General features: G+C 70.1%; 2 protein-coding genes across 3 annotated transcripts; both read right to left on the bottom strand.

Annotated features, from left to right (window-relative positions):
- Positions 1 to 619: 619 nt before the first annotated feature.
- MPND (MPN domain containing) lies at positions 620 to 4228 on the bottom strand. Of its 2 annotated transcripts, XM_082298057.1 has the most exons (12): positions 4191 to 4228; positions 3089 to 3315; positions 2611 to 2841; positions 2219 to 2535; positions 2050 to 2146; positions 1858 to 1930; positions 1708 to 1784; positions 1463 to 1631; positions 1313 to 1383; positions 1105 to 1194; positions 798 to 890; positions 620 to 718 (listed from the first exon to the last, which is right to left on the bottom strand). In XM_082298057.1, the coding sequence occupies exons 1-12, from the start codon at positions 4195 to 4197 to the stop codon at positions 632 to 634; spliced, it is 1539 nt and encodes a 512-aa protein (XP_082154183.1). In that variant the 5' UTR covers positions 4198 to 4228; the 3' UTR covers positions 620 to 631. The 2 variants fall into 2 exon arrangements, with proteins under 2 accessions (XP_082154183.1, XP_082154184.1); XM_082298058.1 differs by lacking the exons at positions 620 to 718; positions 798 to 890 and adding an exon at positions 990 to 1018.
- Positions 4229 to 5358: 1130 nt separating this feature from the next.
- FSD1 (fibronectin type III and SPRY domain containing 1) lies at positions 5359 to 9062 on the bottom strand. Its single transcript, XM_082298127.1, has 12 exons — positions 8958 to 9062; positions 8753 to 8884; positions 8579 to 8680; positions 8024 to 8046; positions 7664 to 7785; positions 7073 to 7282; positions 6852 to 6950; positions 6615 to 6774; positions 6459 to 6538; positions 5915 to 6166; positions 5577 to 5665; positions 5359 to 5497 (listed from the first exon to the last, which is right to left on the bottom strand). The coding sequence occupies exons 1-12, from the start codon at positions 8973 to 8975 to the stop codon at positions 5393 to 5395; spliced, it is 1392 nt and encodes a 463-aa protein (XP_082154253.1). The 5' UTR covers positions 8976 to 9062; the 3' UTR covers positions 5359 to 5392.
- Between the last annotated feature and the right edge of the window lie 2997 nt (positions 9063 to 12059).

Here is a 12059-nt window from a genome sequence, read left to right as displayed (position 1 = left end):
TTTTTTTTTTTTTTTTTTTTTTTGTAATGGTTTCTCCTGGTTTTTAGGGGAAAAAAATGATGACCCACAATTCTTGACTTGTATCTCTGAATGAAAGTATTAAATGTTTTCTTCTTTCTAACATCTGCCTCGTGGAGTCAGGGAATGGTTTGGTTCGGATGGGGCCTGGAAGGTCATGGAATTCCACCCCTGCCATGGCAGGGACACCTCCCACTGTCCCAGGCTGTTCCAAGCCCCAATGTCCAGCCTGACGTTTGGCACTGCCAGGGATCCACGGGCAGCCAGAGCTTCTCTGGGCACCCTGTGCCAGGGCCTGCCCACCCTCCCAGGGAGGAATTTCCTCACACATCCCCTTAGTCCGGGCCGTGGCAGGATGTCCCCAAGCCAGCGTGTCCCCAGCCAGCGGAGCCGCCTGTCAGGAACTGCTCTTTAATCAAACTACCACTTCCACAAACCACTGACCCAGAGACTGCCCCACCAGCACGGCCGCCCTCGGGGCAGGGCGGGGCCGGCGGGGTCGCGGCGCCCTCGGGAGCTCCGGGAGCTGCCCCGCGCCGGGTCCGGGTGAGCCCCGGGTGAGCCCGCCCGGGCTGCGGGAGGCACCTGGTCCGAGTCGAGGGGCCCCGCGCCCTCACCCGCTGAGCTTGAGGAGGCTGAAGATCTGCTCCAGGAAGTGGGTGAAGCTCTGGTCTTTAGGGGTCCGGGAGGCCAGGGAGCCCTGGGGGAGAACCCCAGTTAATTCCAGCACAGGGAACTGGTGCCCCGCCAAATCCCCCTCCCCACCCAGCCCTTCCCACCTTCAGCTTGTCCAGGTAGGTCTGATCCTGACTCCACAGCTCCTGGAACTTCACCAGGTCGGGGGCCCCCTTATAGAACTCCACCAGCAGCGTCTGGGGGGCACAGAGGGGCTGCAGGCCCTGGGGGTGCCCCAAAGCCAGGCAGGGGGACCCCAAACCTACGGCACCGAGACTTCGGTGGCCCCGGGGGGCTGGAGAAGGGACTGTCCCCATCACCGGGGCTAAGGGCAGGACAGGGATGAGTGGTGGGGGCCCAGCCTGCCCCCAGTGGGCTCCGGGGGTTTCGGGGCCCCCACTCTGCTCTCACCATCTCCTGCACGACGTCGTTGGTGAGGAACCCGTCCTGGATATAGGTCACCTCCACATCCATGGGGATGCCGTAGTCGTTGGGCCGTTGCTGGGGGATGGGGGAGCCAGGGAGGGGTCACTCCACAGCTCTGGGACCTGACACCACCCTGAGGGGCACCTGAGGGTGCTGGGCGGGGGCACCCGACCCCAAATCCTCCCCCGCTTACCTCCGGCGGCGGCATCACCCAGAAGGGCGCGATTTTGGACTCCACGCCGGGGTTGCCGGGGTAGAAGGGCCCTGTGGGGACAGAGGGGGCTGGCACAGGGGGGTGACAGCAGCCGCAGCCCCCTGGGAGCCCCGGGCCTCAGGCACGTACCGCAGATGAGCCCCAGGCAGGGCTGGAAGCCGTTGCCGCTGCCCTGCAGCTTGAGCTGATAATCCATCTGCGCGTCGATGTCGTGCAGGGACGGCAGCGCGGGCCCGAAGGGGTGGCTGTGGTACCACCCCACCAGCGACAGCCCCCGCAGGAACAGGCTCTGGCAGATCTGGGGGGAGTACAAACCGTGGGTCCAGGCCCCCCAAAGCCCCCTGCCTGCCCCCGAGGCTGGATCAGCCCCTCACCTCCTCCTCCACAGCGCCAGCGGCTTCGGCGTCTCCCAGGCGGGTCCGGCACGGGAAGGCCCGGAGCACCGTCAGCACTGCGGGGACACAGGGCTGGGTGACCCCCCCAGCCCACGGCAGAGCCACCGCCACCCCCCAAACCCCACCTACACTGGGTGTTGGTGTCCCACCGCCCCCCCAGGTACCCCACCACTTCGCTCCGTGTCAGGTGGCTGTGGAAATCCTAAAGGAAAAGGTTCAAATCGATGGTTTAGCCCCAAAACGGTGACACAAGGGACACCCCGCTCGCTGCAGGTGTCCCCAGTGCCACCAGCGATGCGCCAGCCTGGGGAGGGAACGCACCAGGAGCAGGAGGACGTTGCTGGAGATGGCCACGTTGAAGGGCTGGAATTTGTTGATGGCGGCAAAGGACGTCACCTCCACCAGGGTCTGGGGGTTCCTGGAAGAGGCACAGCCCCGCTGCCACCGCTGCCTCGGCCCTGCTGCGCCCCGGGGTCCCCGTGTCCCCTACCTGGCCGAGTCGCGGGTGCCCAGGGTGCAGTAGCGGACGGGCACCCGGGGTTTCATCTCCAGCCTTTTCCCTGCACTGCCGACATCTGCCAAGGACAAGGTCCCGTCACCGCGGCCGGGCTGCCCGGACCCCCGGGACCCCCACGGCGGCTCACCCGTCCCCGCCGGCTCCGCCAGGCTCTTGCCCTGCTGTTTCTTGCTCCTCTCCTCCGGCTTTTTGGGAGCCGCCGCCTCCGGCACAGGCACCCGACCCTCCCTCGTCGCCTCCTCCTCCTCCTCCTCGGGCAGCTCCTCCTCCTCGCCCTCGCTGGCCAAGCTCTGCGGGCAGACGGGGCTGGCACCCACCTCGCCCCCCACCCCGGGGGTGCCAGGGGGAGCTGACCCCGGCCCCACCTCCTCGGGGGGTGGCACGTTGGGCTGGTGCTTGCGCAGCCACGCGGCCTTGTACTGGTCCAGCTTCTGGCCCTTGTAGCGCACGGACGCCCAGCCGCAGCCCGACTTCTTGGCGGGGTTCACCAGGCGCTTGCAGTGCGTGGCCCAGGCGCTCGGCGAGTTGAACACTTGCCCCGTCTCCTGCCACGTGATCGTCCCATCCGAGCCCAGGTCCCCCACGAACTTCTTGCCCTGGGGACAACGGTGGGAGTCACGTCCCCCTGTCCCCATCACTCCTCCCTCGGTTCCATCACCGTCCCATATTCCCCGTCTGTGTCCCTTGTCCCCATCCCACATCCCCTGTCCTCATCCTGTGTCCCCTGTTTCCCGTCCCTTTCCCTGTCCCACGTCTCCTGCCCCATCTCTGTTCCCTGTCCCCATCCCTGCTCCCTGTCCCCGTCCCCTCTCCCCTGTCCCCATGCCGTGTCCCCAGGCTCACCAGGTAGTAGATGGACAGGACGCCTCTGCCCGGCTCCAGGAGCCCGTCTCGGAGCAGGACCCGCAGGGTGATGCCTCTACGGGTGAGAACGGCCCCCCGGGGCCCCCCCGCCGCCTTGGCCCCGCTCCCGACCTCCGGCTCGGCCTCCGCCTCGTCCAGCCCCGGCTCCAGCTCGTCCTCGTCCTCCTCCAGACACTCGTCCCCGCCGGGGGAGGGGGCCGCCAGCGCTGCGGGGGGGGGGGACACCGTGTGGCAGCACCCCGGCTGTCCCCCCAGAGCACCCTTGGGTCCCCCCCCATAGTTTCTGCGTGCGGGTGGGGACACGGGGACAGGGACGCGCAGGGACGTGGGGACAGGAAGAGGTGGACATGGGGACACAAACACGGAGGGGACACAAGGACATGGAGGAGGTGGACACAGGGACAGGAGGACTCGGGGATGGGAGAGGGGGGCACTGACGGGGGGAGATGGGGGTGAGGACACAGGAGCACGACAGTGAAGGACGGCGGGCACGGGGACACGGGGACACGGCCGGTGGACACAGGAACGGGCTGAGGGACAGGGGGACGTGGGAACACAGCTGAGGGACACGGCTGGGGAACACGAGCACATGGGGACATGGCTGGGGGACACGGGGACATGGCCCGGGGACACGGGGCTGAGTGTCCCCCGGCCCAGCAGGGCCCCAGAGCCCGCTCTGAGCCCAGAGGGCTGCGGGGCGCCGGGGGTGACACACGACAGGTCCCGGGGGGGAGCGGTGTCCCCGCCCCGGCCCCGCTCCGCTCCTGCCCCAGGGGTGTCCCGGGATGTCCCCACCGAGGTCCCGCGGACGCGGGTTCGGGCAGGTGCACGCGCGTGTCCCGGGTGTGCGCGGGGGGGGGGGGGGCGTGTGACCGGTGCGTGTCCCCGGCCGGGGCGCGTGTCCGTGCGCGCGTGCCCGGTTCCCGGCGCGCTCCCGATGAGTGTCCGGTACCGGGTGCTCGGTGCGTGCCCGGTACGCGCGATCCCGGTGCGTGCCCGGTGCCCGGTACGCGCCCGATCCCCGGTTCCCAGTTCCCGGTTCCTGGTTGCCGGAGCCCGGAGCGCCCCCGCCCCCCGGTACCTGCCATGCTCCGCTCCCGCCGCTCCCGCCGCTCCCGCCTCCCCCCGGTGCGCGCGGCGGCGGCGACACGTGATGGGGCGGCCCCGGGCGCCCCGCCCCGCCCGGGGGGGCGAGGGGACACCGGCACCGGCGGGGAGGGACAGCCCCGCACCTGCCGCACCGGGCGGGGGCGGGGACGCCGGGACTCAGCCCCGCAGCGCGACACGGACCCCCCCGCCCGGCGGGACCCCCGCCCGGCGCCTTTCGCCCCGGGGAGGGGGACGGGAGACACCGGCAGCGGGAGTGGGGACCGGAGCCTGCTCGGGAGGCAGCGCCGCACCTGCCGCGTCGGGAGGGGGGCACACGGGGCTCAGCCCCGCACCGGGGACCCCCACCGGCCCGGTCGGGACACCCGCCCGCCGCCCTTCGCCCCGGCCGGGCGGGGCCGGTGCCGGGAACTGCGGCGGCTCCTGCGCGGCGGGCGGAGATGGAGCGGCCGGTGCCGCTGCCCCGGGGGACCCGGCCCCGGGCCCGGCACTGCTACGAGGGCTTCGTGGACAAGCGGGGGCCGCGGGATCAGGTGGGCGGCACCGCCGGGACCGACACCAGCACGCTCCAGCACCAACACCTGGGACTCCCCGGGACCGAGCGCTCAGAGCGACCCTCGGGTACCCAGGACCGATTCCCGGGACCGCTCCTGGTGCTCTCAGGCACTGTCTTCCCCCAACTCCCCGTGTCCCCTCTGCTTCCCGGGGCCACCGGGTGTGTTCCCTGCAGAGCCCAGTGCTGCTTCCCTGTTCCCGGTGCCAGCACTTTGTGCCAGCAGCCAGTGGGGCCCCCCTCATCCTCAGGGAAAGCTGTCCCCAGGGTCCCCTGGCCTGGGGTGCCGGGGTGACACCGGGGAGTGGGGAACCCTCTCATACTTGGGGGGGCACTGTGAATGAAGGACTCTGTGCCCACCCGGCCCCTCCCTGCTCCTGGCGCCATGGGGGTGTCACGGGGACCCCAAATTCCCCCTGTCCCCCCATCCACGGCCACGTCACACCTACATCCCAATTTATTCTCCAGGCCAGAAGCGGCTCTCGGTGCTGGGGGCAACGAGCCCCGGCGACACGGGGGGCACGGAGTGGGGGGACTGTGGGCAGCCCCGGGGGTGGCAGAGCCCTGCAGGGCAGCGTGAGGGTGTCTGGGGGGCAGGGGGTACATTCAGTGCTGTGCCTGGCTCAGGGCAGGCTGGAGCTGCTGGCGGTGCTGTTCCGCTTCTGGAGGCACCGCACGGCGCTGGGCACCTGCAGGCCTGACATCACCTGGAAGCTGCCACACCACACCTGGGGACACAGGGGGAGCTCAGAGGGCTGAACACCCCACTGGCAGCCCCCAGGAGCCCCCAGCCCTGCCCCCCCTTACCATGAAAGCCGGCAGCACCGGCTGCGAGAACTTGGCCTTGAAGGTGTGGAGCAGCTGCTTGGTCCGGGCATTGTAGAAGGACAGGAAACCTGTGGGGATGGGGGCACAGGTGGGCACGGGGCAGGCAGACCCTCTGCATAGTGCCCGTGGTCATGGCAATGCTCACACTGACGCCATGGTGGTGACAATGCCCATGGAGGTGCCAACGGCCATGGAGGTGGCAATGCCCACGGAGGCGGCAATGCCCATGGAGGTGGCAACGGCCATGGAGGTGGCAATGGCCATGGAGGTGACAATGGCCATGGAGGTGCCAGTCTCCAGCCCCAGCCCAGCCGCACCTTCATGGAAGTTGCAGTGGACGCCGATGCAGTCGGGCACGGGCACGTCGAGCGCCTTGGCCTTGTTGTTGTGCTTGGCGCTGAAGCTGACCTGCAGCCAGTTGTTGAGGTGCAGGCACCAGGACGCCGAGGTCTTGCCCAGCTGGTCGAACTTGCCCAGGCTGCGGTACGCCACGCCCACGCCGAAGGCTTTGCTGTCGCGGTCGTACCGCACCTCCCAGTAGTGCTCGTCCCCGTCGATGAGGGTGTCCCCTGCAGCACGGCCACGGCTCTGCCCGGGCACCCACGGCGTGCCCTGTCCTGTCCCTGCCCCGCCGGGCCCCTCGGGGTGCCCCCCTGCGTCATCCCCCTGTCCCCGCTGTGTCCCCCCTCACCCACAGCCCTGGGGGCCCCAGACCCCCAGCAGCCACAGGGTGCTGGCCCTGTCCCACCCCCAGACCCCCAGGCCCCTCAGGGTGCCCCACACCCCCTGCAACCCCCCATGCCCTGTCCCCCCTCACCCACAGCCCTGGGGGCCCCCCCAGCCCCGGGTGCCCCCTCTCACCCAGCACCGTGTAGGACTCGGCGGTGAATCGGTCGCGGCCCCCGCGGCCCAGGGACATCCTCTTGGGCGACTGCACCACCCTGGCACAGGGGGACACGGGCAGGGTTGGCATTGCCAGGGCCAGGGGCCGCGTGGGGGGCACAGGGGTGGTGTTACCTGGCAGGGGAGTTGGCAGGGGAGGCCGTCCTGCCCTTGCCATCCTTCTCACGGGCCTTGACGTCCTGCACCTTCCCGCCCGTGGCGTCCCACTCCACGCTCAGCTCCTCCACCCGCAGGTTCTGGTGGCACGTGCTGGCATCCAGCCGGAACATGAACGCTGGGGACAGCCCCTGTCAGCCCGTGCCCGGGGGTGGCACAGGGGGACACGGGCAGCTGCCACACCCCCGGACCCACCTTTGGTCTCCAAAGTGACCGGCTCGGAGAACTCGCCCGCCACGGCCTTGTTACACGCCCGCACCCGGAAATTCATGTACTTCATGTCAAACTTCAGCCCTGGGGGCACAGCGGGGGCACAGCATGGGGCACAAGGAGGGCACTGCCACCCCCGTGTTCCCTACAGAGCCTGGGACAGCCCCGGTGCCCGCCTGGGGCCTGTTTTGCCCCCGTGCCCTCACCAGTGAGGGTGTACTCGGTGCCCTTGATGCCCTCGATGACCATCCAGGGCTGGTCCTCCTTGGCACGGGGCGGCCCCTCAAAGTTGGTCCTGCGATACTCCAGCACGTAGTGGTCGATCTTGCTGTCCTCGTCGGGCATCCTCCAGGCCAGGGTCACACAGTTATCGGCCACCAGCGACTCCGCCAGGTCGATCTCGGGGGTGCTGGGCACTGCCCGCAGGAGCAGCCGTGCCAGTGTCCCTCCTCCCTGCCACACAGGGGGTCCCCAGCACTCCCGGGCACCCCCAGGGCTCCCCCAGACCCCACGGGCTCAGCAAGTCACAGACCTCGGGCAGGGCACCCGCGGGACCCCTGGGGACCCATCCACGGCATCCAGAGACCCCCAGCATGGCCCCCACTGCCCCCCTGGGCACGGCACCCCGACCCCTCATCCCTCCATGCCTGGCACCTTCCCGCCCCTCGGGAAAGGCACCCCAGGGTACCCCGGCCCGGCGCGGCCGCAGCTCCTCGCCCATCCCGTGTCGCCCCCACGCCGGTGCCCGGCTGGCCCTGCCCTGTCCTGCCCCCGTGTCCCCGCTGCCCTGGCAGTACCTGGCAGGAAGGTGAGGGCCTGCAGCAGGCGCCGCTCCTGGGCGAAATCCACCATCAGGTGGCTCATGTTGTCGCTCACTTTGGCCTTGAGCGACAGGCGGAAGGCGGGAGCCATCGTCACACTGTGCCAGGACAGGGAGAGGGCTCAGCGGGGCCGGGCACCCACCCCACCCTGCGTGGCCCTGGGGAGGGCGGGCACAGCCACGCCAGCAGCCACAGGGCCACCCCAGCACCTTGGGACCACCCCAGCACCCCCGGGACCACCCCTGTGGGGCCCTGGCTGGGAGGAGGAGGCAGAGGAGGAGGAAGAGGAGGAAGAGGATGGGGGGTTAGTGGGGTGGGGGCTCAGGGGGGCCGTACCTATCCTTGATCTGTTTGGCCGCCTTGTGAGCGCAGATGGAAAGAGGAGGAGAAAAGCAGCAGTGAGGCAGCAGAGCCGGGCACAGGGGGCACATGCGGGACCCCCGCACCGGAGAGTGACCTGTACCAGCTGTGGCACCCAGCAGGACAGCATCCCTGCATCCCAGAGCATCCCAGAGCATCCCTGCATCCCAGAGCATCCCTGCACCCCACATTGTTACCCCTGGCACAGCATCCCTGCATTCCCACAGTTCCCCATCCCAGAGCATCCCTGTATCCCACAGCACCCTGCACCCCCCAGCACAGCATCTCCTGTGCCCACCAGTGCCCCCCGTGTCCCTTTGTCTCAGGGAAAGGGGGCACCGGGGTCACCCCGGGTGTCCGCGCTCCCACCCAGCCCCACAGCAGGCACAGCCAGCCCCGCGCAGCCCCGGCGCACAGAGAAAAGGGGGTGCCCGGCCCAGGGCGGCATCGAGAGGGTGGCAAGGGGGGGTCAGGACACCCCCAGCGTGGGGACAGTCAGGCAGGGTCACCCCCAGCGCCACGGGGACCCACCTGGGAGAAGTCGTGGTGGTTGGCCGTGCCCAGGGCCTGGTTGGCCACCTCCAGCAGCTCCTCCGAGCTCTCCAGGGCCTTGGAGCACGCCACGAGCTGGGCCTGGCGAGGGAGGGCAGAGGGGCAGTGCTGGGCGGGGGTCCCGGGGCCGGGGGCTCCGGGGGGGGGGCTCACCTGCAGCTCGTAGGTGCGGCTGGCGCGCTCCTGCTTGATCTTCATCACCATGTCCTCCTTGAGCTCGTCCAGCAGCGCGTACAGCGACTGGAACTCGGCCTCCAGGTCCTCCTGCGCCCGCGCCGAGTTGGCCTGGGCACAACGCCGGGGCCTCAGCGGGGGCCACCCCAGCGGGGACCCCGGGGGAGGGCGGGGGGGCCGGTACCTCCACGTTCTGGATCATCTGCTTGAGGGAGTAGATGAAGTTCTGGATCTCCTCATTCTTCACGGCGAGGGTGGTGATGATCTTGTGCAGAGACTCCTGCCCGGCGCCCTGCACCGGCCATCAACGCCTGCGGCCCCGGGCCCCCCGGTTCCCCCGGGCCCCCCAGGCCCGTCCCCGCTGGGCCAGGCCGTGCCAGGCCGTGCCAGGCGCCGCAGGACCCGGCCGGGCTGCCCGGCATGGCGGGGCCGATGACTTGGCAAGGGTGAGTGCGAGTGTGCCAGTCCTGAGCCCCTGCACCCCTCCCCTACCCCTCCTTCCCTCCAGTGCCACCCTTAACCCCTGCAGGGCCCCATCCTCCACACCTGCGCCCCCCATCCCTCCTTCTCCATCCCTCTGCTCCTCCTTCCTCCATCCGCTCTTCCTCCATCCCTCCTTCATCCCTTCCTCCTTCCTTCCTTCCTTCCTCCCTCCCTCCTTCCCATCCCTCTATCCCCACTTCCCCCATCCCTCCTGCCTCTGTCCCTCTTCCATCCATCCATTCATCCCCACTTCCTCCATCACTCCTTCCTCCATCCCTCCGGCCCTTCCTCCTTCATCCCTCCTTCTTCATCCCTCCCTCCTCCCTCCCTCCACCCGTCCATCCCCTCTCCCTCCATCCCTCCCTCCCTCCACCCTCCTCACTCCATCCTCCATCCCCCCCGCCTCCATCGCTCCATCCCCCCTTCCCCCACCCGCCCCGTTCCTCCTCCTGCCCGCCGTGCCCTCCCCGCTCCCGGGGGGTTCGGGCCGTACCTGGTCGCCCATTCCGGGCCGGCCCCGCCGCCGCTCGGCCCCGCCGACGCCAACAAAGGGGGAGCGGCGCCCCCGCCCCGCCCCGGCCCCGCCCCGGCCCCGCCCCGCCCCGGCCCCGCCCAATGGGGAGCGCGGCCCGGGGCCGTGACCCCGCGCCCCGCCCCGCGGGATGCCGGGAGTTGTAGTCGGGAGGGGGGGCTGCGACCCCCGGGGTTGGGGAGCGCCGGGCCAGGGCTGGGGGCGAGGGGAAGGCGGGGGGGGGGGACATTGTCACCCGCGGGGGGAGGGGTGGGGACACTGCCGCACTGCGGGGGGGCCTCCCAGTCCGGGACCCCCCGCCCTCCCCGCGTGGCCACGCTGGGTCCCGCAGCCCGCTGGGGGGGCAGGAGGGGTCCCCCTGCTCCAGGGGGATCAGAGGAAGTCCCCAGGGGGCTCTTCTCCAGGCTGGAGTGGATCCAGGGTCGAGGTGGGGCCTGAGGAGGTGCTGCCACCTGCCCTAGCTCTGGATGGTGTCCCACATTCCTGTCCCCATCCCTGTCCCCATCCCTGTCCCCATCCCTGTCCTCATCCCGGTCCCCAATCTCATCACTGTCCCCCTTCCACTCCCCTTCCCCATCCCGATGTGTGTCCCCATCCCTGCCCAAATCCCCATCCCCAAGCCCCCACCCACATCCCCATCTCTGCCCCCGCTCAGGTCCCCTCTCTGTTCCTGTCACCCTCCCCTGTATCACAGGGGCCGGAAGCCACGGTGTCACAGTGAGCTGGCCCGGGAGGCTTCGGGGACAGCGGCGCTTTGGGGACAGGGACAGCATCGGGACTGGGACCCCTTGGGGAGACAGCCCCTCGGAGGGGGCAGCTGGGCTGGCCCCAGAGGGGGGATGTGGGGGCTCGGGGTCCTCATCCCCCTCCTTGGAGGTGAGTGGGGGACAGGGCTGGCTGGGGGGACAGAGGGGACAGTGCCTGGGACCCTGTGGCTGTGCTGTGGGGCTGGGGACAGGCCACCCGGGGGACACTGGGGGGGACACGGGGCTCAGGCTGGCCCCTGTGTGACAACAGGGATGGGGGGCTGCTGGGGACATCTGTCCTGAGGGGGAGACCAGAGAGGGGCTGGGGACACAGAGGGAGGGGCAGACACGGGGACAGAGGCGAGGGACGGAGCTGGGTGACCCGGCTGTGGCGGGGGGACAGGAGGGAGCAGGTGGGGATGGATGGGGGGACATGGGGAGGGGACAGGATGGGGGGCAGACAGCGTGAGTGGGGACAGGAAAGTGATGGTGTGGGGGGACAGGAAAGGGACAAGTGACAGGCGGTGGGGGACAGGAAGGTGACAGCAGTGAGGGGGACAGGATGGGGTGTGTGGTCAGAGACAGCGGTGACAGGCAGCGAGCCTGGAGTGTCCCTGCACCCCCCACCCCACGGGGGACCCGGGGGACCTCCGGGGCTGGGGGTGCCATCCCCCCGTGACCCCGGGGCTGTCCCCACAGCGAGCGCCCTGCGGGTGATCCAGGCGCCGGGCGAGGCGCAGGTGACAGCAGGTGACGCGGTGGCCCTGCGGTGCCAGGTGGAGGAGGCCGAGAGCGGGGCCCTGCTGCGGATGGAGTGGGTGAGGGACGGGGGGCTCGGGGTGCTCTGTGCCACCCGCCTGGACTTTGTCACCCCCCTGCCCCTGTCCCCCTGCTCCGCCCACGCCCCCGGGGTCCAGCTGGCCTGGCACCCCCCCCGGGCCACCCTCAGCCTCCCGCAGGTGCAGGGCAACGACAGCGGGCGCTACCTGTGCCGGGTGACCCTCGAGATCCCCCGCTACGGCACCGCCACCGGCAACGGCACCGAGCTCAGCGTCACCCCCGGTACCGGCGGGTGGCACCGCGGGGAGGGGGGGAGGTGGCATCGCCGAGGGGCTTGTGGGGTCACCGACAGGGTGGATGGGGTCCCTTGGAGGAGATTCCTTGGCGGGTTTGGGGTGGCCACGGTGAGGAGAGGCAGGCACAGGGACATCTCTGACTGCTTTCCCCTCACGGCAGCAGCTGTTGGAGGACATCAGGCAGGTAACTGTGGCTGTCCCCGCTGTCCCTTCCACCGGGGGGGTGTGTCCGGTGTCCCCGGTGCCAGGGTGACCGCGGCTGGCTGTGCTTGCAGCGCTGCTCTGGGGGCTCGTGGGGGGCCTGGGGGGCCCTGCCCTTCTCCTGGGGATGGCCCTGCTCGGCTACCGCTGCTGTCACAGGAGCTCAGGTAACCCTGGCCCCAAACATCCCCTCCCCAAACACCGTTCCCAAGTTCCCCTCCCCAAATGCCTCCTCCCAAAATACCACG

This window comes from Coloeus monedula (assembly GCF_965178545.1).
Source record: "Coloeus monedula genome assembly, chromosome: 27".
In the NCBI taxonomy this organism is placed as follows: domain Eukaryota; kingdom Metazoa; phylum Chordata; class Aves; order Passeriformes; family Corvidae; genus Coloeus; species Coloeus monedula.
The sequence above is the reverse complement of the archived record's forward strand: the minus strand, read 5'-3'. Positions and strand labels throughout refer to the sequence as shown.